General features: G+C 45.3%; 1 protein-coding gene across 2 annotated transcripts in view; it reads left to right on the forward strand.

Moving 5' to 3' along the window:
- LOC113435353 (scaffold attachment factor B1-like) overlaps window positions 1-21,377 on the forward strand; it is a 34,025-nt gene extending 12,648 nt beyond the window's left edge. The window contains exons 9-21 of one of the 2 annotated variants that reach the window (XM_087922656.1): window positions 2,579-2,679; window positions 3,365-3,514; window positions 3,607-3,686; window positions 5,095-5,225; window positions 5,438-5,529; window positions 8,035-8,147; window positions 9,485-9,781; window positions 10,436-10,573; window positions 13,342-13,384; window positions 14,377-14,489; window positions 17,725-17,837; window positions 20,141-20,222; window positions 21,025-21,377. In XM_087922656.1, the coding sequence (XP_087778782.1) occupies window positions 2,579-2,679; window positions 3,365-3,514; window positions 3,607-3,686; window positions 5,095-5,225; window positions 5,438-5,529; window positions 8,035-8,147; window positions 9,485-9,781; window positions 10,436-10,573; window positions 13,342-13,384; window positions 14,377-14,489; window positions 17,725-17,837; window positions 20,141-20,196 (1,427 nt within the window). In that variant the 3' untranslated portion in view covers window positions 20,197-20,222; window positions 21,025-21,377. The remainder of the gene's footprint in view (window positions 1-2,578; window positions 2,680-3,364; window positions 3,515-3,606; window positions 3,687-5,094; window positions 5,226-5,437; window positions 5,530-8,034; window positions 8,148-9,484; window positions 9,782-10,435; window positions 10,574-13,341; window positions 13,385-14,376; window positions 14,490-17,724; window positions 17,838-20,140; window positions 20,223-21,024) is intronic. The other variant, XM_087922655.1, reaches the window with a different exon arrangement.
- The last annotated feature ends 508 nt before the right edge of the window (window positions 21,378-21,885 follow it).

A 21,885-nucleotide genomic window follows, 5' to 3' on the forward strand; every position in this document is an offset into this window, starting at 1 on the left:
AAATAGCCATAGCATTTAGACTTGTATACCACTTCACAGTATTTTACAGCCCTTTCTAGGCGATTTACAGATTCCGCATATTGCTCCCAACAATCTGGGTCCTCATTCTACCCACCTTGGAAGGATGGGTTAGCCTTGAGCCAGTGAAACCCAAACTGCTGGCAGCTGGTGATCAGCAGAAGTAACCTGCAGTACTGCATTCTAACCACTGCACCACCACGACTCTAAAATAATTAATAGGCATTATTTATCAGTTAGCATGATGGCACTTTGTGATGCTGGACGTTGTCCTCCACTTGGCAAAGACAGATGAATGCTGGCGTTCCAAAGGCAACGATTTCAAATATCTGTTGCAAATATAATCCTTCATTGGCATTCATTATTAGCGGATACTGGCTGCAGTTGGAAGCTTAAAATGCTGGGCCTCAAGTATGACTTGATTTTCAGGTACTTATTAGCAATAGCACTTACTTATATACTGCTCCATAGTGCTTCATGGCCCTCTCTAAGCGGTTTTATACAGTCAGAATGTTTCCTCCAACAATCTGGCTCCTCATTTTACCAACCTGGGAAGGATGGAAGGCTGAGTCAATCTTGAGCCGGTCAGGATTGAACTCCCGGCAGTGGGAATGCAGAGTTAGCCTGCAAGATTGCATTCTACCCACTGCACCGCTATGGTTCTCATATATTGAATATGTTATATATGTGATGTATTAATGCCACTTCATAATGCCTTGCTAAGGCCACACTTGGAATACCGAATCCAGTTTTGGTCGCCACGATGTAAAAAAAGATGTTGAGACTCTAGAAAAGAGTACAGAGAAGAATAACAAAGATGATTAGGGGACCGGAGCATAAAACATATGAAGAACGGTTTCTGGAATTGGGTATGTCTAGTTTGATGAAAAGGATTAGGGGTGACATGATAGCAGTCTTCCAGTATCTCAGGGGCTGCCCCAAAGAACGGGGAGTCAAGCTCTTCTCCGAAGCCCCTGAAGGCAGTTCAGGAAGCAAAAGATGGAAACTAATCAAGGAGAGAAGCAACCTAGAACTAAGGAGAAATTTCCTGACAGTGAGAACAATGAATCAGTGGAACAACTTGCCTCCAGAAGTTGTGAATGCTTCAACACTGGAAGTTTTTAAGAAGAGATTGGGCCACCATTTGTCCCATCCCTGAGGGAGATACTTCTGATGGGACCCAGAAGACGGGCCTTCTCCGTGGTGGCTCCCTCCCTCTGGAACAACATCCCCCCCACCAGAGATTAGACTAGCCCCCACTCTGATTCTCTTCCGGAAGGCGTTGAAGACCTGGTTCTACCAGCGGGCCTGGGGAATCCAGAACGGGATGGAGCCCATTAAATGGCTCATGTAATCTGCTGTTGCTGGGATGGGGTGGGGGGTGATTTTACGAGTTTTCTTGTTTTAAATTGTGGTTTTGTATGTTGTAAGCTGCCTTGAGTCACCATGGTGAATAGGCGACAATACAAATCTAATAAATGAATAAAATAGTATAGGGTTTCCTTCCTAAGCAGGAGGTTGGATTAGAAAACCTTCAAGGTCTCTTCCAACTCATTCTAGTAGAATAGAGTAGAGTAGAGTAGAGTAGAGTAGAGTAGAGTAGAATAGAATAGAATAGAATAGAATAGAATAGAATAGAATAGAATAGAATAGAATAGAATAGAATAGTTTATTGGCCAAGTGTGCTCGGACACACAAGGAATTTTTTTCTTGGTGCAAATGCTCTCAGATAGATAGATAGATAGATAGATAGATAGATAGATAGATAGATAGATAAATTTATTGTCATTGTACTCAGAAACCTGAGAACAACGAAATAAGGTGTACATAAGGGTACATAAAAGAAAAGATACATTCGTCAAGAGTCAAGAATCATCAGGTACAACACTTAATAATAGTCATAGGGTACAGTAAGCAATCAAATCCTACTAGGAAACAGTCAGTATAAATTGTAAGGATACAAGCGACAAAGTTACAGTCACACAGTCACAAGTGGGAGAGGATGGGTGAGAAGGAGTGGTGAGAAGATTAACAGTAATAGAAGTGCAGACTTCGTAATGGTTGAACAGTGTTGAGGGAATTAGTCTGCTCTACTCTACTCTTCTCCTCCTCCATCTTACCATCTAGTGACTTACACGATAAAAGCCACAATAGAAAACAAACTGATAGATATTAACATTAAAATAAAAAACAGACAATGTGGTGGAGGCCGTAGTCTTCTCTGAATCCACTTCCAGCGTGAGACGCCCCCAGAGCCGGATTTCAAAGGCTCTTCTGGAAAGCGAAGAGGGTGGAGGCAACTCTCACCTGGAGGGACAGGATGGTTCCAGAGGGTGGGAGCCACAGCAGAAAAGGCCCTTCTGGATCCTGCTGGCTGGAGTCCTTTGACCAACAGCACACACCTTCTTCCAGTGGGGGTGGGGCGAGCCATTGGGTTGAGAACAGATTTTAGTAGAAGGTAAAAGATTTTTCTGGAGTTGCATTCCTTTCAAAGGCTGGCCAGCCGTGAAAGTGGCTGGACTGCCCACATCACATGCTTTTGTTTTCTGTTTCCAACTAGGTCACAGTAGCACTAGCACCGGTCGGAACTTCTGGGTCAGTGGCCTTGCTTCCAGTACCCGAGCAACTGACCTGAAGAACCTCTTTAGCAAATACGGGAAAGTAAGGCTGCTCTTGTTTTTATTCCTTAAGTCCAAAGATGATCCGTTTGGTTACAGGCTCCTTTCATCTCCCTTCTAACACAAGGTGTAGCACTGGTTCGTGTCCTCTATCAGGATACTAGTAGTATAAATAGCATTGGGTCTTATACACAGCCCCCTGATGCTTTACAGCAATGGTCTCCAACCATTTTGGCTCCACAGACTCATTGTGGGGGAGAAGAAGGGGGAAGATTTTTCACGCACAAGTCAGATTTGGCGCACTCGCCATCCACTTGAGTGGATTATTTTCCAATGGGCCGTGGATTGATACCGATTCGCAGCATGGAGGGTGGGTACCCCTGCTTTACAGCCCTCTGGCATCAGTTTACAATGTAGAAGCAACATTTGTGTATTGCCCCCAACCATCTGGGTCCTCGTTTGATTAACCTTGGAAGAACCGAAGGCTGAGTCAGCCTTGAACAAACGAGGATCGAACTCCTGGCAGTGGGCAGGCAACAGCAATAGCGCTTAGACTTTATAATACCGCTTCACCGTTCTTTTACAGCCCTCTCTAAGTAGTTTACAGAGTCAGCCTATTGCCCCCAGTAATCTGGGGTCTGGTCTGGTGGTTGATGTCAGAAGGTTGCTGGATGCGATGGATCTTCAACCAGCAGTTCCCGAGACCACGTGTGCTTTCTCTTCTCCAGGTGGTTGGTGCCAAGGTGGTGACCAACGCCCGTAGCCCAGGGGCTCGCTGTTATGGTTTTGTGACAATGTCCACAGCTGAAGAAACTACCAAATGCATTGCCCATTGCCACAAGACGGAGCTGCATGGCAAAATAATCTCAGTCGAAAGAGTAAGTGAGGCCTCCTTCCTCCCCCGAGCCCCCAGGCTGGTGGGCAGAATAACCCGTCGCTTCATTTTTCTGATGATCCAATAAACTTTCAGGCAAAGAACGAACCTGCCACGAGGAAGCTTTTGGATAAAAAGGACAGTGAGGGGAAGACTGAAACGTCCTCTGGTGATAGGTAAGTTCTGCAGCCTACTTCGTCTTTCAGTTTATCAGCCGTGCTCATAGTAATGTGGGAAGTTTACTCCTCACTCCCCCCCCCTTCAGAAACCACTGTCCAACGCAGGAAATCGGGCACCAGCTTAGAGTTCAAAAGCCTTACAAGTTTTATTTCATGCTATCTGTTCATAAGAATCTGATCTACTAATGATGTAGGTGCTCCAACGCTGGAGGTTCTTAAGAAGAGATTGGACAACCGTTCGTCTGAAAGGGGATAGGGCAGGGGTCTCCAAACTTGGCAACGTTAAGAGTTGAAATCCACAAATCTTAACATTGCCAAGTTTGGAGACCTCTAGTATTGGGTTTCCTGTTTGAACAAGAAGATCTCCGAGGTCCCTTTCAACTCTGTTATTCTGTTACTTCAAGGGGGTGGGAATTGCCTTCGGTCGCTTTCAGCAATTCCAAACTGGTGATGCATTTGACCCCACCCTCGGGCTCAGCCTGATCCTCTTCTGCAGTCACTTTCACAAATACGTCGTCACATTTCAGTTAACTCTTGTTAGCATCTAGTAAAGGAAAAGTCTCCTTGCCTTGCTGCGTTTCTCCCACTCTCATTTTGTAGAGCAGACCAAGAAATCAACAGCATGGGAAGGCTGAAATTTATTGGGATTGGCTATTATAACAGATCACCTTCTGCAAATCACCTTCTGCTGTTTATTCTTCCCCTTACACCGCTGTGGATTACGGAGGGGTCTGCCTGAGGCAGTATTGCCTACCACTGACCCCAAATATATTTTGCTCCTCGTTGGCCTGGCAGCGGACCTTATATGTGGACCTCTGTTTAGGTCAGTGTTTCTCAACCGTGGCAACTTAAAAGACATGTGGACTTCAAATCCCAGAATCCCCCAGCCAACGTGGCTGGCAGAGGAATTGTGGAAGTAGAAATCCACAGGTCTTGCCACGGTTGAGAAGCGCTGGCCTAGGCTATCATTTTTACAAGTAGTTCTCAATTTAGAATCACCCTTGGAACCAGAATTTCAGTCACTAAGCAATGTGGTCATTAAACAAGTCACGTGACCAAACCAATTTTTATGACCATTTTTACCCTGAATCGATAAGTGCACCCGGTTTCCCCCATTGATTTTGCTTGTTGGGTGCAGATTGTGATCATGTGACCACAGGATGCTGCAACAGTTGTCTATGTGAGCCGGTTGCCAAGCGCCCACATTCCAGTCACATGACTGCCACTGTCGGCCCAACCCACCTCACAGGGTTGTTGTTGTGGGGAAAATAGGAGGAGGGAAGAGTATTAGATGTGTTAGCCGCTTTGAGTTATTTATAAAAAAATAATCATAAAGGCAGAATATTAATTAGTTAATTAAAATACCCAGGTCTGCTCTAAACATTCTGAACAACTGCTTTTTCAGGGGTTCCAGTGCGAAAAAGAATGAAAAAGCTGATTCAAAAGAAGATAGTAACAAAGTGGATGAAAAGGACGAAAAGGGGAAAGAAGAGCAGAAATCTGGATCTGCCGATAAATCTAAGACTCCCAAATCAGGTAATTTTTTTTTTTAAAAAAAAAACCTAAGCCATATTTCTCAACTTGGCAACTTTAAAATGTGTGGACTTCCAACACCCATAATTCTAAGTCGGCTGGGGAATTCTGGGAGTTGGTCCACCCACCTATCTTAAAGTTACCAAGGTTGGGAAACGCAGCCCTAAGCTGTTCGCTGCTGACTTGCGTCATCCAATCTCTTTGCTTTTGCCTAGGGAGCAAAGGGATAGAAAGAACCGTGATAATGGATAAGTCCAAGGGTGAACCAGTTATCAGAGTGAAGACCACATCGCAATCAAAGGAAAGAGTAAGTGAAATTGTTAGCCTTTCTTGTTCCAATTGCTACCGTGTTTCCTCAAAAATAAGAACGGGGGGGAAACTTCCAACTTTTTTTCAGTGCGGTACAATAAAATAATAATTACAGCCTCAACCATTTTACTTAACCTTTCTAAATACTGCGAGCCTATAACAGCAAAATCATTCTAATCATAAAAAGCTAAAATTAGGATCTCAGGTTTTTTTTTTTTTTCCAATTTCAAGTACAAAATCCATCAGTGGTTTCCAAATGGAAACAAAAACTACTTAAATTCTTTTCTCTTTAATTCAAATGGTCAATTTTGCCATCTCTGCCAGCCCCATCACCTTTGCCGTCCATCTTCTATTGTGGGAAATTAAGTGTGTCTTTCCATTGGAAACTTGATACTAAGAAGTAAACATCCTTTCACCCCGCACATTGCAAATGGGAAAATCAACGTGAAACCTTTAAGATTCTTTATTGAAGCTGATTTTGATTATTAAGTCTTAAGGTGGACTGGAAATCTTTATGCCCAGCAAACCAAAAGATTTTATAATATATATTTATTATTGCTTATTCCTGATTCTCAAAGAAAACATGAAGAATATTGCAGGAATTGGGTATGAAAAAAAGGACTAGGGGTGAAATGATAGCAATGTTCCAATATTTGAGGGGCTGCCACAGAAAAGAAGGGGTCAACTTTATCCTCCAAAACAGCAGAAAGCAAGACAAGAAACAATGGATGGAAACTAATCAAGGAGAGAAGCAACTTAGTACTAATTTCCTGACAGTTGGAACAGTTAACCAATGGAAATACCTGCCTCCAGAAGTTGTGGGTGCTTCATCACTGGCGTTTTTTAAAAAGAAATTGGACAACCATTTGTCTAAAATGGTATAGAATCACCTGCTTGGGCAAGGGGTTGGAGTAGAAGAGCTCCATAGTCCCTTCCAATTCTGTTATTTTGAAGGCTTTTTGGGGTGTTCCTGATGAAGATAGCTTTAAATTTAGATCAGCGTACTTCGATGTTCTTTCATCTTCAAAAATACCAGGACATAAAAGAACTTAGTGGCCTTCAACATACCCCAGTTTCTGTTCTTCTTTTATTAGCGGGGCGGGGTAGGGGTGTTAGCTCCTGATGTAGTTTGATCTTTTGATCTTAAATCTTTTCCCAAAAGCCTGTCCTTAAATATAAAAACGCAATCGTGGCTCCATTAGGGAATGTAATACTCTTTAAGAATGCAGAACTAACACAGAACATCCCTGTCAAAAGATGGTGACCAAAGCAGCAGTTTAGTTTGAGCTTTTAAGCAAAAACAGCACAGCAAGGCACCTTTGAGGAGATTTTGATTGTGTTTTCGTTGGGAGTCCTTGCAACTGTCCTGCTTTTACCTTCCAAACGGGTTTCTAGCACCCATGTTCCTCTGCTTTCCCTTTTATGTACCCCTAATTTGGCAGCAAAGAATTACATGCAAAGAAACTTGGTGGCCTTTTCATCTTTTTTTTTTTTTTTTATGAAACTAGTTTCAGTCTTGCAGAGTTGGAACTGAAAACAATCTTAGCAGGGAGGACCACATGAGAATGCACACGGCACATGGGTTTTGTAGTATCTTTTAGGCATGTTAGACGTGGATGCTCAGGGACAATAGCCTGAAAATGGTAGCTTTTGAGAGCGTGATTGGTTGTCATTTAGAGCAGGTGATGTATACATTTCCCAATTCTGATTCTGGAGTCGTGATTCAAATATAAGTAGTCCTCAACTTACAGCAGTTCATTTAGTGACCGTTCAAGGTTACAAAGGCACTGAAAAAAGCCACTTATGACTGTCTTTCACAGTTATGACAGTTGCAGCCTCCCCATGGGTCACATGATTAAAATTCAGGCATTTGGCCAACTGATTTATATTTAGGGCGGCTGCGGTGCCCTGGGGGTCATGCAGCCTCCTTTTGCAACCTTCTGACCAGCAAAGCCAGATTCTCTTAATGTCCATGTTACTAACTGAACCACTGCAGTGATTGACTTAACAACACTGGCAAGGAAAGTCGTAAAATGGGACCAAAACTCACTTCACCAATGTCTTCGCTTAGCAACAGAAATTTTGGACTCAGTTGTGGCCACGAATCAAGGACTACCCGTAATTAATGCACAAACTTGCCATGCTGCCGGCTGCTATTTTAGAATTGGCTTCTGTTTTATCAGAACGTTTCTAACGCTGCTGCTGCTGGTTGCTTTGGGATTGGAAGAAAGAGAAAAACGGAGAGGCTGAAACTCTGCTTTTCAAAGACAGATTGAAACCGGAAAATAATTTCCTACCCGAGTTTTCCCCTACCTGAAGTCCGTTAATAGACAAAAGTTGGGCCGGTTTATTTTAGCAGTGGTTCTTCGGCACCGTGTAGCAGAGAGCCCGGGTCCCTCTAGAGCCAAGGCAGTTCACTCGATCTTCCTTTTCCTTTCCAAACGTGACCCTTCCCTGTAAGGAGTCAGAAGTTGCAAACCTTGTGCTGTGTCTTGAAATGCAGAGCGAGAAAAGTCAGGACCGCAAGTCAGAGAGCAGAGAAAAGAGCCGGGAGCGACAAGGCTCCGTGCCGTTCAACAAAGCCCGAGACAAGCGACCGAGTGAAGAACAGCACCGGTGAGACCCACAGGCTAAAAGAAGGGGCTCGGTCTGGGGTTGTGTTCCAATTATTTTTTTTAACCTGTGCCATATTTACTTACAGCCTTCTCCATTTTGGGTAAAACTCCTGTCATAAATGTCTGCTGAGATTCTCCGTTGTCCTGGTTGTCCCAGAGGTGCCTTTTTTTTTTTTTCCCCAAGGGGCAGCTGGGCTTCCTTTGTTTTTTTCCTTGAAGACGTTTTGCTTTTCATTCGGAGAAGCTTCTTCCGCTCTCACTGAATGGTGAAGGACTGCAAGAAACACAAACCTTTCCATTCCTCACCATTCAATCAGCACTGAAGAAGCTTCTTGGACGAGAAGCGAAACGTCTTCGAGGAAAAACGAAGAAAGTCCAGTTGCCTCTGGGGGGAAAAAAAGCACTTTGGGTTCCTGTCACACCAACCATTGTGCTGATTTTTTTTTAAAAAAAAGACTATTGTACAAAGTAATCCTTCGTACAACTGGTCGCTTGATGACCATTCGAAGTTACGACGGACGCCCAAAAGTTAGGAGCCGTATTTGAAGTTCCAAAGGCCCAGTTCCCTCCCCGTGGTCACATGACCACATTTTGGGTGCTCTGCAACCCACCTGCATTTACAGTCGTGCAGCGCTGGGTGGTCACGTGACCATGATTTGGGACCTTTTTTTCTTTTTTTGCCAAAACAAGCGCTTGCCTGTTTTAGAGAAGGCTGATCTTTTGATATGCCCTTCTAATATCAAAAGGTCCTATCTTTTGTATTGCTGTACTTAAGCAAAAGGTTAATACAAGCAATTATAATAAACTAATCAAGGAGGTACGGTACTTGGGACTCCTTGCCACTCTGCTGTGTTTATTTTTAGATTTCGCTTATAGGCAATTCAAGGTGGTGAACATACATAATACAATACACCTTCTTTCTCCTATTTTCCCTACAACAACCATCCAGTGAAATAGGTTGGGCGAGGGAGAGAGTGACTAGCCCAAAGTCACTCAGACAACTTTCATGCCTAATGCGGGACTAGAACTCACCATCTCCTGGTGATTGGCCCAAAGTCACCCAGTTAGATTTCCTGCCTAAGGCGGGACCAGTCTCCTGACTGATGATTGGCCAAAGTCACCCAGTCAGCTTTCATGCCTAAGGTGGGACTAGAACTCATAGTAGCCTGGTGATTGGCCCAAAGTCACCCAGTCAGCTTTCATGCCTAAGGCAGGACCAGAACTCCCAGTCTCCTGGTGATTGGCCACTCATTCCTTCGATGGGGAAACAGGATAGGAGGAAGTGAACGGCAGAAACAGCCTGCTGACCAGAGCCAACCGTCTTTCTCTGCCTCACAGCACCGGTGATCGCCGAGAAAGGCAGCGCTTGCGCTTGCAAGCCATCTGGGAGCAGGAGGAGCGGAAGAGGTTGGAGATCACCCGTGAGAAGCTGGAGTTTGAACGGGCGCGCCTGGAGCGGGAGCAGATGGAGCGGGAGCGGCTGGAGAGAGAGCGGATGTACATTGAGCACGAGCGGAGACGAGAGCAGGAACGGATCCAGCGGGAGAGAGAGGAGCTGCGGCGGCAGCACGAGCAGCTGCGCTACGACAAGGAGAGGCGTGTGGCCCTGCGGAGGCCATATGACATGGATGGCAGGTGAAGGGTCATAGTTGCAACTGTGGGGTCAGGTGAGGGGCCTTTGCTGTCCTCTGAGCTGGGCTGTTTCCTTGTAGACCTTTCATGGCCCAACTAGGTAACATCATCAGTGCTAGATGGGTGTGGGGCAGTAGGAAAAGGAGGACTGGGTTTGTGGAGTGGAGAAGGAGTGGGGGGAGGAGGAGAAACAGGAGGATGATTGTGGGGTGCTTGGTGCTCTCTGAGCTGGGTTGTTTCCTTGCAGACCTTTCATGACCCAACTAGGTAACATCATCAGTGCTACAAGGGAATGTGGAGTTTGCTCTTTTCTGGCACTACTGATGTTCCCTAATTGGATCATGAAACGTCTGTAAGAAAACAACCAAACTTAGAGTATACCCAAGGGCCCCACAGTCCTCCTCCTTTTCCTCCATCCTGCAAACTTCACTCCCTTCTAGCACCAATGATGTTACCTAGTTGGGTCATGAAACGTCTCTGCAAGAAAACAACCCAGCTCAGACGGCACCAGGGACCCTTCATTTCAATCCCAAGCTACAAATACTCTCCTCTATTGTGAATTAGGTTTCATCCCCTTTACATTGCATCCGGCAGCCACTTAGGAGATCAGGGGGAAAGTTTGTTTAGGCTGATCTCTTGACCTCATGTTGCTTGCAGGAGGGATGATCCCTACTGGTCAGAAGCCAAGCGGATGGCAATGGACGATCGTCACCGCTCAGATTTCGGCCGCCAGGATCGGTTCCATGACTTTGATCACAGGGAACGAGGAAGGTACCAGGGCCATCCTCTAGACAGGTAAGCCTGCGAACGACACGTTTTCCTGTTGGGGAAGTTTTTGGTTCATCCTCAAGGGTACCTGCGGAAAAGTGGATTACGGGTAGTCCTCCCTTTACGACCGTTCCACGTTACTACTGAGCCCCGCAAAACGTTCATAATGCCAATTGCAAAGTTCTCACAGTCACGTAACACCCACACACCCCATGGGCCTGGGATCATATTTAGGACACTTGGCAACTGACTAGTCACTGCGCGTCTGTTTGCAGCATTCCTCGTCCCATGACCATCGATTTCAAAGTTTTATTCTTTTGGGGACTGGTTTTCAGTGTTTACTTGTAGTTTCCAGCAAAAAAAAAACCCAAAACAAAACCCCACACTGGATAAAAACAGATCTGCTTAATGTCCACCACATTCACTTAACGACCACTGCAATAAAGGTCATAAAAACAAGTTACAATCTTGTGACCTGTTCCATTCCAGACTCCCTTATGGTCATCAGTCAAGGGCTACCCGTATTCCTTTTTGTTTAACTCGAGGTAAATGTTCTTTAACAACCCACTTGCCCCTAAGTTAGTTCACAAATTGAAATTTAATCTTATGTAAACATTGTCACCCTTTTTTTAACCTGTTCTGCTTTTGGTAGTTAGGGAGAAAGCATCATATATAGGTAGTCTTCAACTTAGGACCACGGTTGAGCTCAAAATTTCCATTGTTAAGTGAGACATTTGTTAAGGGAGTGTTGCCCCATTTTGCGACCTTTCCAGACCCAGCTCTTAAGTGAATCACGGCAGTTGATAAGATAAGTTTGCTTGTCAGAAGGTCGCAAAAGGGGATCACATGACCTTCGGAGACAGCAACGGTCATAAGTATGAACCAACCACGCTGCCAAGCGTGTGAATTTAGATCACATGATCCTGGAAAGGCCGCAAAGGTGGTACCTGAAAAACGTTCATAAGTCACTTTTTTTTCAGTTCCGTTGTAACTTTGAACGGTCATTAAACGAACTGTTTTTAAGTCGCGGGTTACCTGTAGTTTCTCTCCATTTGGCTTCATCAACGTGACTGTTGAGTTCATGGTTGTCCAACCTTTGGCCTTGGCCTGAGCCACATTGATGTTTAGTTAATGTCTATAAATAACAAACTTCCTTTACTTTTCTGTATTTTTTAATTATCTTGTGGGGCCTCGTTACCGGCTTTCCAGTGGGCTGCAGGTTGGACACACCTGGTTTAAGTTTGTCGCGAAGAGGATTTGGGGGGTTCAACCGCATTAGCTTCCTCCTTTCCCCCATCCCCGAGCCTTTCCTCTGTCCAGCTGCCCTCCTCTTAATCCTCTTCCCTTCTTAAATCCGCTTGCTTGCCTGCCACTGTTTCTAAGAAGAAAGTGACCATTCAGATCCTAACGTGTTACGGTGAACATGATTTTTAAAGTCAAAAGTTGTTAAATTAATTGCAGGGATCTGTTCCCCACCACCACCCACCCCAGGAGGCTCAATGTAAATTAACCCTTTTACTGTGGATATTCTATTATCGTTCCCTTCGACATAGCTGACTGAGGAATTCTGGGAGTTGAAGTCCACAAGCCTTAAAAGTTGCTAAGTTTGGGGACCCCTTTATCTAGAAGAAGAAACTCTTTCCTCAGTTCCTCAGGGTCTTGGAGAGAGGTCCTCGATTAAAAGGCCTAGCAAACCATGTGGATATTAATATATAATATTCTCAGCTCGGATTAGATAATTTAACACAATATTCCAACTCCCTGTAGTTCAAATGTTCAGAAGCAGAGTGCTGTTCCGGCGAAGTTCAGACTTTTTTTTTTTCCTCCACAAAGGATTCCTGTTCAGCATAATTTTGAGGGGGGAAAATATTTCTCACCCCAACTCTAAACTCTGCCCCTAAATATTTGAAATGCACAGAGTCCTCAACTTAAAACCACAAATGGGACCACAATTTCCACTGCTAAGTGTGGATGTTGCTTAAGTTAGTTGTGCCTAATTTTTCACAGCCTTTTTTGCCATGGTTGTTAAACAAATCAGTGACGTTAAGTGGATTGTGTGATTGTTAAAGCAAATCCGGCTTCCCCCATCGACTTTGCTTATTAGAAACCAGCTGAGAAAGTTGCAAATGGCGATCCGGTGACTCTGGGATGCCGCAACCCTTGTAAACACATGCTGATCTTGGGGACACTGCAACAAGACATAAGTGCAAGGACCAGTCATAAGTTACCTTTTTCAGTGCCATTGTAACTATGAACAAACAGTCAGTAAACAAAACCTCTACCTGTAGAAGCTCTTTGAGAGCAGCCTTGAGTAATTAGGACAGATAGTCCTCAACTTGCGACAATTCATTTGGTGACTTCAAAGTTACAACGGTTCTGAAGAAAAGTGGCTTAGGACCGTTTTTCACACTTAACGACGGTTGCAGCATCCTTATAGTCGTGTGATCAAAAGTCAGATGCTTGGAAACTGGTTCCTATTTATGACGGTCGCAGTGTCCTGGGGTCATGTGATCCGGTTAAGACCTTCCAACAAGCAAAGTCAATGGGGAGCCAAGTTCACTTAACAACCGCGTTACTAACTCAAACACATGCAGTGGTTCACTTTTTACAGCGACGACAGGGAAAGTTGTAAAATGAGGCAAACTCACTTAACAAATATTTCACTTAGCAACAGATATTTTGGGCCCAGTTGTGGTCGTAACGCAAGGACTGCCTGTACGGTATAGCTTAACGTAGGACCTTGGGGGATCAATCCAGGCCAACAATTTGACATGATGACTGTATTTTGTTCCCAGGCGAGAAGGGTCCCGGGGGATGATAGGAGACCGAGAGAGGCAGGTGAGTCCCGTTCATTGTGCATTTGATAAGATGAAAGGTTGACAGGGAGAACAATCCCGTCAAGTGGGGCGACTTTGCCTTCAGAAGCTGTAGACGCTCCAGCACTGGAGCTCTATGGAGACTCTCAGTCATCCAGGTCATGACTGTCCCGGAGGTGCTTTTCCTAGAGGCCACTGGACTTTCTGGGGTTTTTTTCTTGAAAATGTTTTGCTTCTTCAGCTCTGACTGGCTGGTGGGGAATGGAGGTTTTTCGGAAGAGACTGGACAATCGTTTGTCTGAAACGATACAGGGTTTTCTACTTGGGGGTGAGGTTGGTCTAGAAGTCCTCCAAGGTCCCTACCAACACCGTTATTCTGTTATTTTGGGATGGCGTAAGGCAGGGCTGTCAAAAGTCCCAGCCCACGGGCCGGATGCATCACGCGCTGGCCACGCCTGGTTTAGGGAACGGGGAAAAAGTCACATGATGCATCACATGACACAGCCCGTTTGAAACCCCGCTATAAGATCTCCTGCCTTGCGTAGGGGATCGGTCTAGAAGACCTCGGGTGTCTTCCGGGCCTATCACTCTGTGTTATCTGCCCTTCCTAAAACAAAAGCTTCAATTTTATACACATTTTTCAAAAAAAAATTCTGAACCAATATCTGACCCCAGAATTTTTTAACGCTCTGTAGCACTTTGAAGAAAGCGGTGCTTTGCAGCTCTTGAAAAGCCTGAAACCTTTTAAAAGTCCCAATGCTTCAGGCTGTTTCCTTAGTTCAGTTGCTTGTGAGCTTCTGGTATCTTCTTTAGGACAAATGAGCCACCAGGCAAAACAAGAGCTCATCGAAATACCTGCTACACAACCTTTGTGGCACTCCCCTGCCTTTTATCTTCTCCTTGTAGTAGGGAACTTACTGCCCAGCTTCCGAAATCTTCGCCAGTGCCTCCCTTAGTATTCCTCCCCTGTACCCGTTGGATCATTGCTGTTCTCCTCTCCTTCCCCTCTTTCAGCGCTATGCAGAGGAACGCCACAGGGATCCAGATCGCCACTCCAGAGACGGCTGGGGCAGCTATGGGTCGGACAGGCGCATGAATGAGGGGCGGAGAATACCTCCACAGTCCCGGTGAGTGGCTTGAAAATGGTGTCGAGGTCCAGAAACCAGTTAAGTTACAAGCGGACCGTAGCTGCAAGGAATCCTCGACTTACAACAGCAATCAGGACCCCAGTTGCCTTCGTTTCCCACGATCTGGTCATCAAGTGCAACTGAATCATTTAGCAAAGGCAGTCCTGGGTTTGCTAATCGTTGTTAATCGAATCCCTCGGTCGTTAGGTTAGGCAACGTCTTGCCAGCTTCCCACAGCCAGTGGGGGAGCCAATGGGAAGTTGCAAGTCCCAGGCCTGCGGATAGGTTAGTGGCTGGGGTTTGTTTGTTTGGGGGGGTTTTTGGGGGGTGGGGGTTGAAGGGGAGGATACGCCAGATGTGCCATGTGGGTTGGTGGAGGACATAAGAAGTGACACATGGGTTGAGGAAGGTGTGAAACCCAAAGGTGCTTTTATTTTTCCGGAGGTAACTGGCCTTTCCTGTTTTTTTTCTTTGGAGACGTTTCACTTCTCATCCAAGAAGCTTCTTCAATTCTGGCTGGATGGTGGGGAATGGAGCTGAAGAAGCTTCTTGGATGAGGAGTGAAACGTTGTTAGGGATACACCCTAGCAGGATCTGCAGGGCAGTCAGTCAGGCAGGCAAAATATGTGAGATAAACGTTTTTGTAGCTTACACTCAGTAAAACAGATACACGGTGCTAATTAAATAGTTTATTCCAGCAAGAGTTAAAGCATAGTCAAAACAGTCCATATATCATTCACTTAGTTCAGTCCGTCCAGGGATTATTCAGTTGCAAATTCCAGTGTCGAAAAAGAGAGGTCAGTAAACTTACAAATATCAAAGAAAAAAAACAGGAAAGGCCAGTTTCCTCCTGAAAAAAAACCCACCTGTGGGACAACCATGGCCTGGACGACAAGAGAACCTCTACAGAAAGTATGTGAGAGTTTAACAGAGTAATTAATAGAAGGAACCCAGGAGATCTTTTAGTCCAATCTTCTCCACAGGCAGGAGGACCCTGGAGCATTGCAGACAAATGGCTGTCCAATCTCTTCTTGAAAAGCTCCGGTGCTGGAGGGTTCACAGCTTCTAGAGCAAGTGGTTCCACTGGTGGAATTGTTCTAAATGTCAGGAATTCCCTCCTTCATTCTAGGTTGCTTCTCTCCTCGGTTACTTTCTATCCTTTGCTTCTTGTCCTGCCTTCAGGGGCTTTGGAGAATAGGTTGACCCGCCTTTCCTTCGTGGCAGCCCATCATGATGTGAGTGCTCGGGGCCTGAGGGAAGGTTTGAGAGTAGAGGAGACTTACACCAGCGATCTATAACCTTCCTGCTGGCTTCCCCGTTGGCTTTCTGGGGAATCCATCGGGAAAGCTAGCAAAGGATGATCGCGGGGTGCAACCGGGTGCAAGTCCAAACAGGTTCCCAAGCACCCAGATAGGTTCAGGTGACCACAGGAGGGCACTGGGATGGCCCAAACTCCAAGAACCACAACCTTTGGAGTGATTTAGTGAATCAATGTTTATTCCCCGCGGCCTTTTCTTGCTGGAAAAGTCTGGAAACTGGCAGAAAACATTCTGAATCGCTGTTATATGACTGGAAAACGCTGCAGCCAGGTATGAAGGTGAGTCAGTTGCCAAGCGTCCAAAATGCAGTCATATGTGACCACAGACATTGAAATTCCCAAAAGGGCCATAAATAGCTTTTCAAGGGTCCATTGAAACTTCAAACAGTTATTCAGCAAGTGGACATTAAGCGATACCTACCTATAGGTGGTTTGTTTATTTGTTAATCGAATTTCTACATCACTCATCATATTTCCTTGACTCTGGGCAGTTTACAAATAAACCAGTAAAATGACATGAAGGCCATAATTCAAAACGAAGCTCACAACCAGATTAAAACTGGGTTGAAAAGAACAGTTGCTGAGTTAAAAGGCTGAGGAAGCACCTTCAACTCACCAATCACTCCAGGGGTTGCATGACACTCTTTTACACACACACACACACACACACACACACACCCTTTCAGGCCAGTTGGCAGAACCAGGTCTTAACCAGAAGGCAGGAGAGTCAGCGCTGGCCTCACCATGGGAACTTCAACAGGAGCTTTCAACTAAACCTTTCTGCCTTCTGAAAAGCAACATTTTTTTTTTACATTTGTAAACTCAGTGAAAATGGTGCGGAGAAGACAGCTGCTGCTTTAGCGTTTAGCAATCCTACTGTATTTCCCTCAAAATAATACCTAACATATATATATATGTGTGTGTATGTGTATGTATATGTATGTGTATATATATATATATATATGTTTTCTGAGGTTCTCGCGGGTATTTGTATGTGGATCTTTGGTTGTTCGGGTTTTCTCCCGCGTAAGATTCGAAGTATCTAGGCAACGTTTCGATGAAGTCTCATTCATCATCTTCAGGCTTCTGTCTTCGGCTCTTGCTTCTCAGAGTGAGTGTCTCAGAGTGCTTCTCTTCGGCTCTTGCTTCACTCTGAGAAGCAAGAGCCGAAGACAGAAGCCTGAAGATGATGAATGAGACTTCATCGAACGTTGCCTAGATACTTCGAATCTTACGCGGGAGAAAACCCGAACAAGCAAAGATCTATATATTTATATTTGCCACCAAAAAAGGCACCAAATCTTATTTTCCCGGGTGGGGGGAGGGGGATGTCATCCACTGACTCGCCCCATTTGCAGGTGTTGCCCCCAGCCTCCTTTTCGCTATCAGAGGCCTTCAGGAACGTCTTCAGCTTTGTATAGTTGCAACCAGGCCTCGCACACCTCAGCCCATTTCTTCTGCAGCCGGTACGGCTTTCCTGAAGGCCTCTGTAGCCGATAACAGAGCTCCGGATTATCCTACCCTTGCACCCTGGAATGGGCTGGGATCTTAGGGCTTAGTGGGATCTTAGGGCTTATATTGGGCGCACGTGTAAAAATCAAGCTAGGATTTTCAGGGTAGGTCATATTTGGGGGGAAACACAGTAACGGCGGGGGTGTGAATGTTTGGCTGATCCAAACATTCAGTACGATAGTATGATTCATAAATACAATAGATATAACACCACACTTCTGAACAGTGTCTTTTTTTTTTAAGAAAAGTATTTTTAAAACCCGTTAAAACGTTTACCATATAAGCTCTCTCTTCTGTGGATAGTTTTTACGACCTCCCGAATTTGAGAGTTTTCGGGATTATCTTAGAAGTGTTTTAGAAAAACTCTTTGACCACGGGATCCGTGACAGACTCCTTGCCTTTCAGAGATGGACGTGACTGGGGGGATCACATTAGAAAATTTGAAGGCCATCCCGATCGCTCCTGGCCGGGGAACGATGATGGGGGCCCACCAGGACGTGAACATGAGCGATGGCGAGGTAATTCTTCTTTTTTTTTTTCCCCTTCACAGTGGTAATTTTCCTTTGAAAAAGCTCCTTCCGTTGTTTAGGCTTTGGGGATAGGACGTGGGCAAGTTTGAGCCTTCCAGGATCCTATTCTGTGCAGAACAGAAAAGCCAGGAAAAGAAATATCTATATATATATGCTTATCTGTTTACTTATCCTCTAAGCCTTTCTCCATTCTCCAGATTACAGGTAGTCCTCGACTTACGGCCACAATTGAGCCCAAAATTTCCATTGCTGAGCAAGACAGTTAAGTGAGTTTTGCCCCATTTGGTGACCTCTCTTAACAGCTGTTAAGCGAATCACTGTAGTTTTTTAAGTTACCAACACAGTTGTGAAGTGAATCTGTTTTCCCCCGTAGACTTTGCTTAGAAGGTCGCAAAAGGGGACCACGAAACCCCCGGGACACTGCAGTTGTCATAAATACATGCCAGTCGTCAAGTGTCCAGATTTTGATCACGGGGATGCTGCAAGTGTGAAAAGCGGTCATAAGTCACATTTTGCAGTTCTGTTGTAACTTCAAACAGTTATGAAAGGAAACATAAGTCGAGGACGGCCTGTACAGTCTCCTAAAGCAGGTCACATCATTTCCCCAATTTAAAAAAAAAGGACTTTACTTCATGCTTAACTGTTTTTGAAACGAATCGAGTGACAAAGGATGATTTGAAGAAATGAAGGATCGTTTTTTTTCAATGTTGAATTGACCAACCTTCCCTTTATTGTGGGTGTCCTTGTTTGAATAAGTGCTTAGTGTCTGACTAATGTCCAGATATTCCACCCTTTCAGCTCTCCTGTCCCAGGGCAACCCAGTCTTTTGTGGAGGCACTGCAAGATCCTTATGTCCAGACGTTCTTTCTCTAGTTAATGTTAGGGCTCTTACATTTGGGCAGAAGGAGACTGTCAGGATTCCAGCGGTTACCCCCATTTAAATCACGAGTCTCGAGCCAAACTTCCAAAACTTAAAAAGGATTTATTGGGAGTTAACATGTCTGGCACTGCCTGGGTGTAGCCGACTCTGAAGCACGTCATTCATTGTCACCCTTGACCCTGGTTTTCCTCCCCACCCCTTTGGGTGTATCCTAATTCATATCCTCCAATGGGACACCTCCATAGCCCAGAGTCATCAGTCATCCTCACCAGTTAGAATTTTGCACAGCAGAAACTTCAGTCACCTAGTTACTATCTTTGAAAACTATGTATAGAAAGCAGTTTTGGTTTGCACTGCTCCCCCCTCCCTTTCTGTTGGCCACTCTAAAAAGACCATAGAAATATTTTAGGAGTTGACAAGAGAGATCAATTGGTGCTGCAGCTCAAACAGCTTTTGGGAGTGGCATTTATAATTAGACGGGATCCTATGAAGGAAGCTCTGTTCCCAAAATTGGATAGGTTCAGAAATTAACAGAAGGGAATATCCGTAGCTTGTAGTTCAAGATTGATCTGTGGACTCTGTGGTTTCCTCTGATCTTGGTTGTTTTGTTGCAGGCGTTTCAAGACCCAACTATATAACGTCAGTGCTAGAAAAGAGTGTGGGGTTTCCTCTGTGTTTATGTCAAGGGACTGGCCACTGTCAACTCAGACAAGCAACCCAGTAGTAAGCAGCAACCTAATTTAAGGAACTATCAAGAGGAAAACAATACCGACAGGGCAAGCCACTGTATACAGGTAGTCCTCAACTTACAGCTACAATTGAGCCCAAAATTCGTTGGGAGTTTTACCCCCCTTTTACAACTTTTTTTTTTTTTTTTTGCCACCGTTGTTAAGTGAATCCCTGCAATTGTTAAAATAGTAACGTGATTGTTAAGTGAATCTGGTCTCTCCATGGACTTTGCTTGCCGGAAGGTCACAAAGGGGATCGCACGATTCCGGGACACTGCAGTCGTCATAACTATGAACCCTTTCCCGAGCATCCGAATGTAAATCCCACGGCCATGGGGATGCCGCCGACAGCCGTAAGTGTGAAAAAAGGGTCGTAGGTCACTTTTTTCCAGTGCCGGTGTCGTTTCGAAGGGTCCACCTAAGTGAACTGTTGTAAGTTGAGGACTACCCGTACAAACAAGAGACCAAATCCCACTTGCCATCCAGCACCGATGATGCTACCTGGCTGGGTCATGAAATGTCTGCAAGAAAACAACCCAGGGCAGAGAGCACCAAGGACCCCACCACTTTCAGCACTGCTCTCCTTCCAAGAGGTTTCCTTTTCCTAATTTTGTGCAAATCTAGAGTGGAGGAAATCAAAGCAATTCAGACCGGCAAATGTGAATTAATCCTGTCTTTTCTAGGAGGGGGCAGACCACGGCGTGGCCACCTAATGCCGCGAGGTGGAATGTCTGGGTAAGACGCCTTCAGCCTTCTGAATTCAGAGTAAGGTTAACCTTTTCTCATTATGCATTTGACCTAAAATAGCAAACCTAGATGGTTTTTGTACACCTCTTTGTCTCCCCCCCTGTTTCCCAAGCTGGCCCTTCCTCTCCCAAGACAGCATTTGGAGGGTTTTTTTTAATGTTGCATTATCTAGCTGCGCTCTTAAGATCACCCTAAGGCAGGGGGCTCCAACCTTAGCCACTTTTAAGATTTGTGGACTGAGCTGGCTGAGGAATTCTGGGAGTTGGAAGTCCACAAGTCTTAAAATTGGCTAAGGTTAGAGACCTCTGCCCCAAGGGATCTGTTTCTATGTTTGAGATCCACGTTCTCCTCCCAATTAGACCGTAAGAGTCCTGGGTTACTTCATTTTCTTCTTGTCTTTCCTTGGAGCGAAGGGAAAGGCCGTCTAGCTCAGCTTTCCTCAACTTTGGGACCAAACGGCGTTCAACTCCCAGCATTCCCCGAGCAAGGATGGAATTCTGGGACTTGGAAGTCCTGCACATCCCAGCTGGGGAACTCTAGGCGTTGACATCCACTCGTCTCATCTGGGGAATTCTGAGCATCCAAGCCCGCCCATTCTGGCGGTGGAATTCTGGGAATTAAAAGTCCACCCGTCCTGGCTAGGTTAGGAAACTGGTGCAGCCACGTCCATCTGGCCTGAACAATTTCGGTGCTGCCGCCAGGGTAATGATTCCTTTGCAAAAGAGGAAGCAACCTGGAGCACAGCTGGGGATGGGAACGGGGCTCCTGGTCTTCCTTTCTCATGATGGGCTCTCTCTCTTTCTCTCTCTCTCTCTCCCAGACAAGGAGGATTCCTCCCAGGTGGCCCACCGGAACCGAATGCCCCGGGTGAGGGCTTTGCAGGACAAGAGCGGGCAAGCCGGCCCAGCGACCCCCGGTTCAGCTGTCACTATTGAATGTTTTTATTGTTTTTAACTGTACAAAATGGCAACCAAGACGAGGGACAAAGATACTCGACACTACGACTCAACGTACCCACTGACTGTGACTCTTAAGTTAACCTTCGTTGTTTTCACTTCCTAGCTCAGTATGTGAAGCCATTCATATTTTTTATTTTATTTTTATTTTGGTAACGTGTTTCTGTAGGTGCTGCCGCACACGCTCATCCTTTCAAAAGAAAACGTGTTTCTTTTACGAGGCATTCCATTTTCTATAAATAAAAGAGGGGAAAAAAAAGTACAATTTACAATTTACCCAGATAAATTGGTGTTCTGAAGGCTCTTCAGGGAGCGGCCTGCCTAAATCGCCTCCATGGGGGGAAAAGGGGGATTTGTATATAGGCCTTGGCCACTTTTTAAGACCTGTGGACTTCCATTCCAAGAATTCTGGGAGTTGAAATCCACCAGTCTTAAAAGTCACCCAAGTTAGACACCACCTGGCGGTAGAGCAAGTTACTGCTCAAGTAGCTTTGAAGCTCACATTTCTATATTGCTTTGGCAACGTACTAAGGCTGTCAACCTCCTGGCCCAAAGGGCATCACATGCTGGCCACACCCATGCCCAGTTTAGCAAAGGGGGGCGGAAAGTCCCGCTACGTCATGTAACGCCACCATGACGAGGTGAGTTTGACACCCCTGAGCATAGCTGATGAATGCAAAGATCTCTCGCTCTGCAGATTGAACCCAAAATACGCTCTTGACGTG

The sequence above is a fragment of the Pseudonaja textilis genome, chromosome 1, assembly GCF_049901715.1.
Source record: "Pseudonaja textilis isolate UNSWEBS1 chromosome 1, rPseTex1.2, whole genome shotgun sequence".
NCBI classification, from domain to species: domain Eukaryota; kingdom Metazoa; phylum Chordata; class Lepidosauria; order Squamata; family Elapidae; genus Pseudonaja; species Pseudonaja textilis.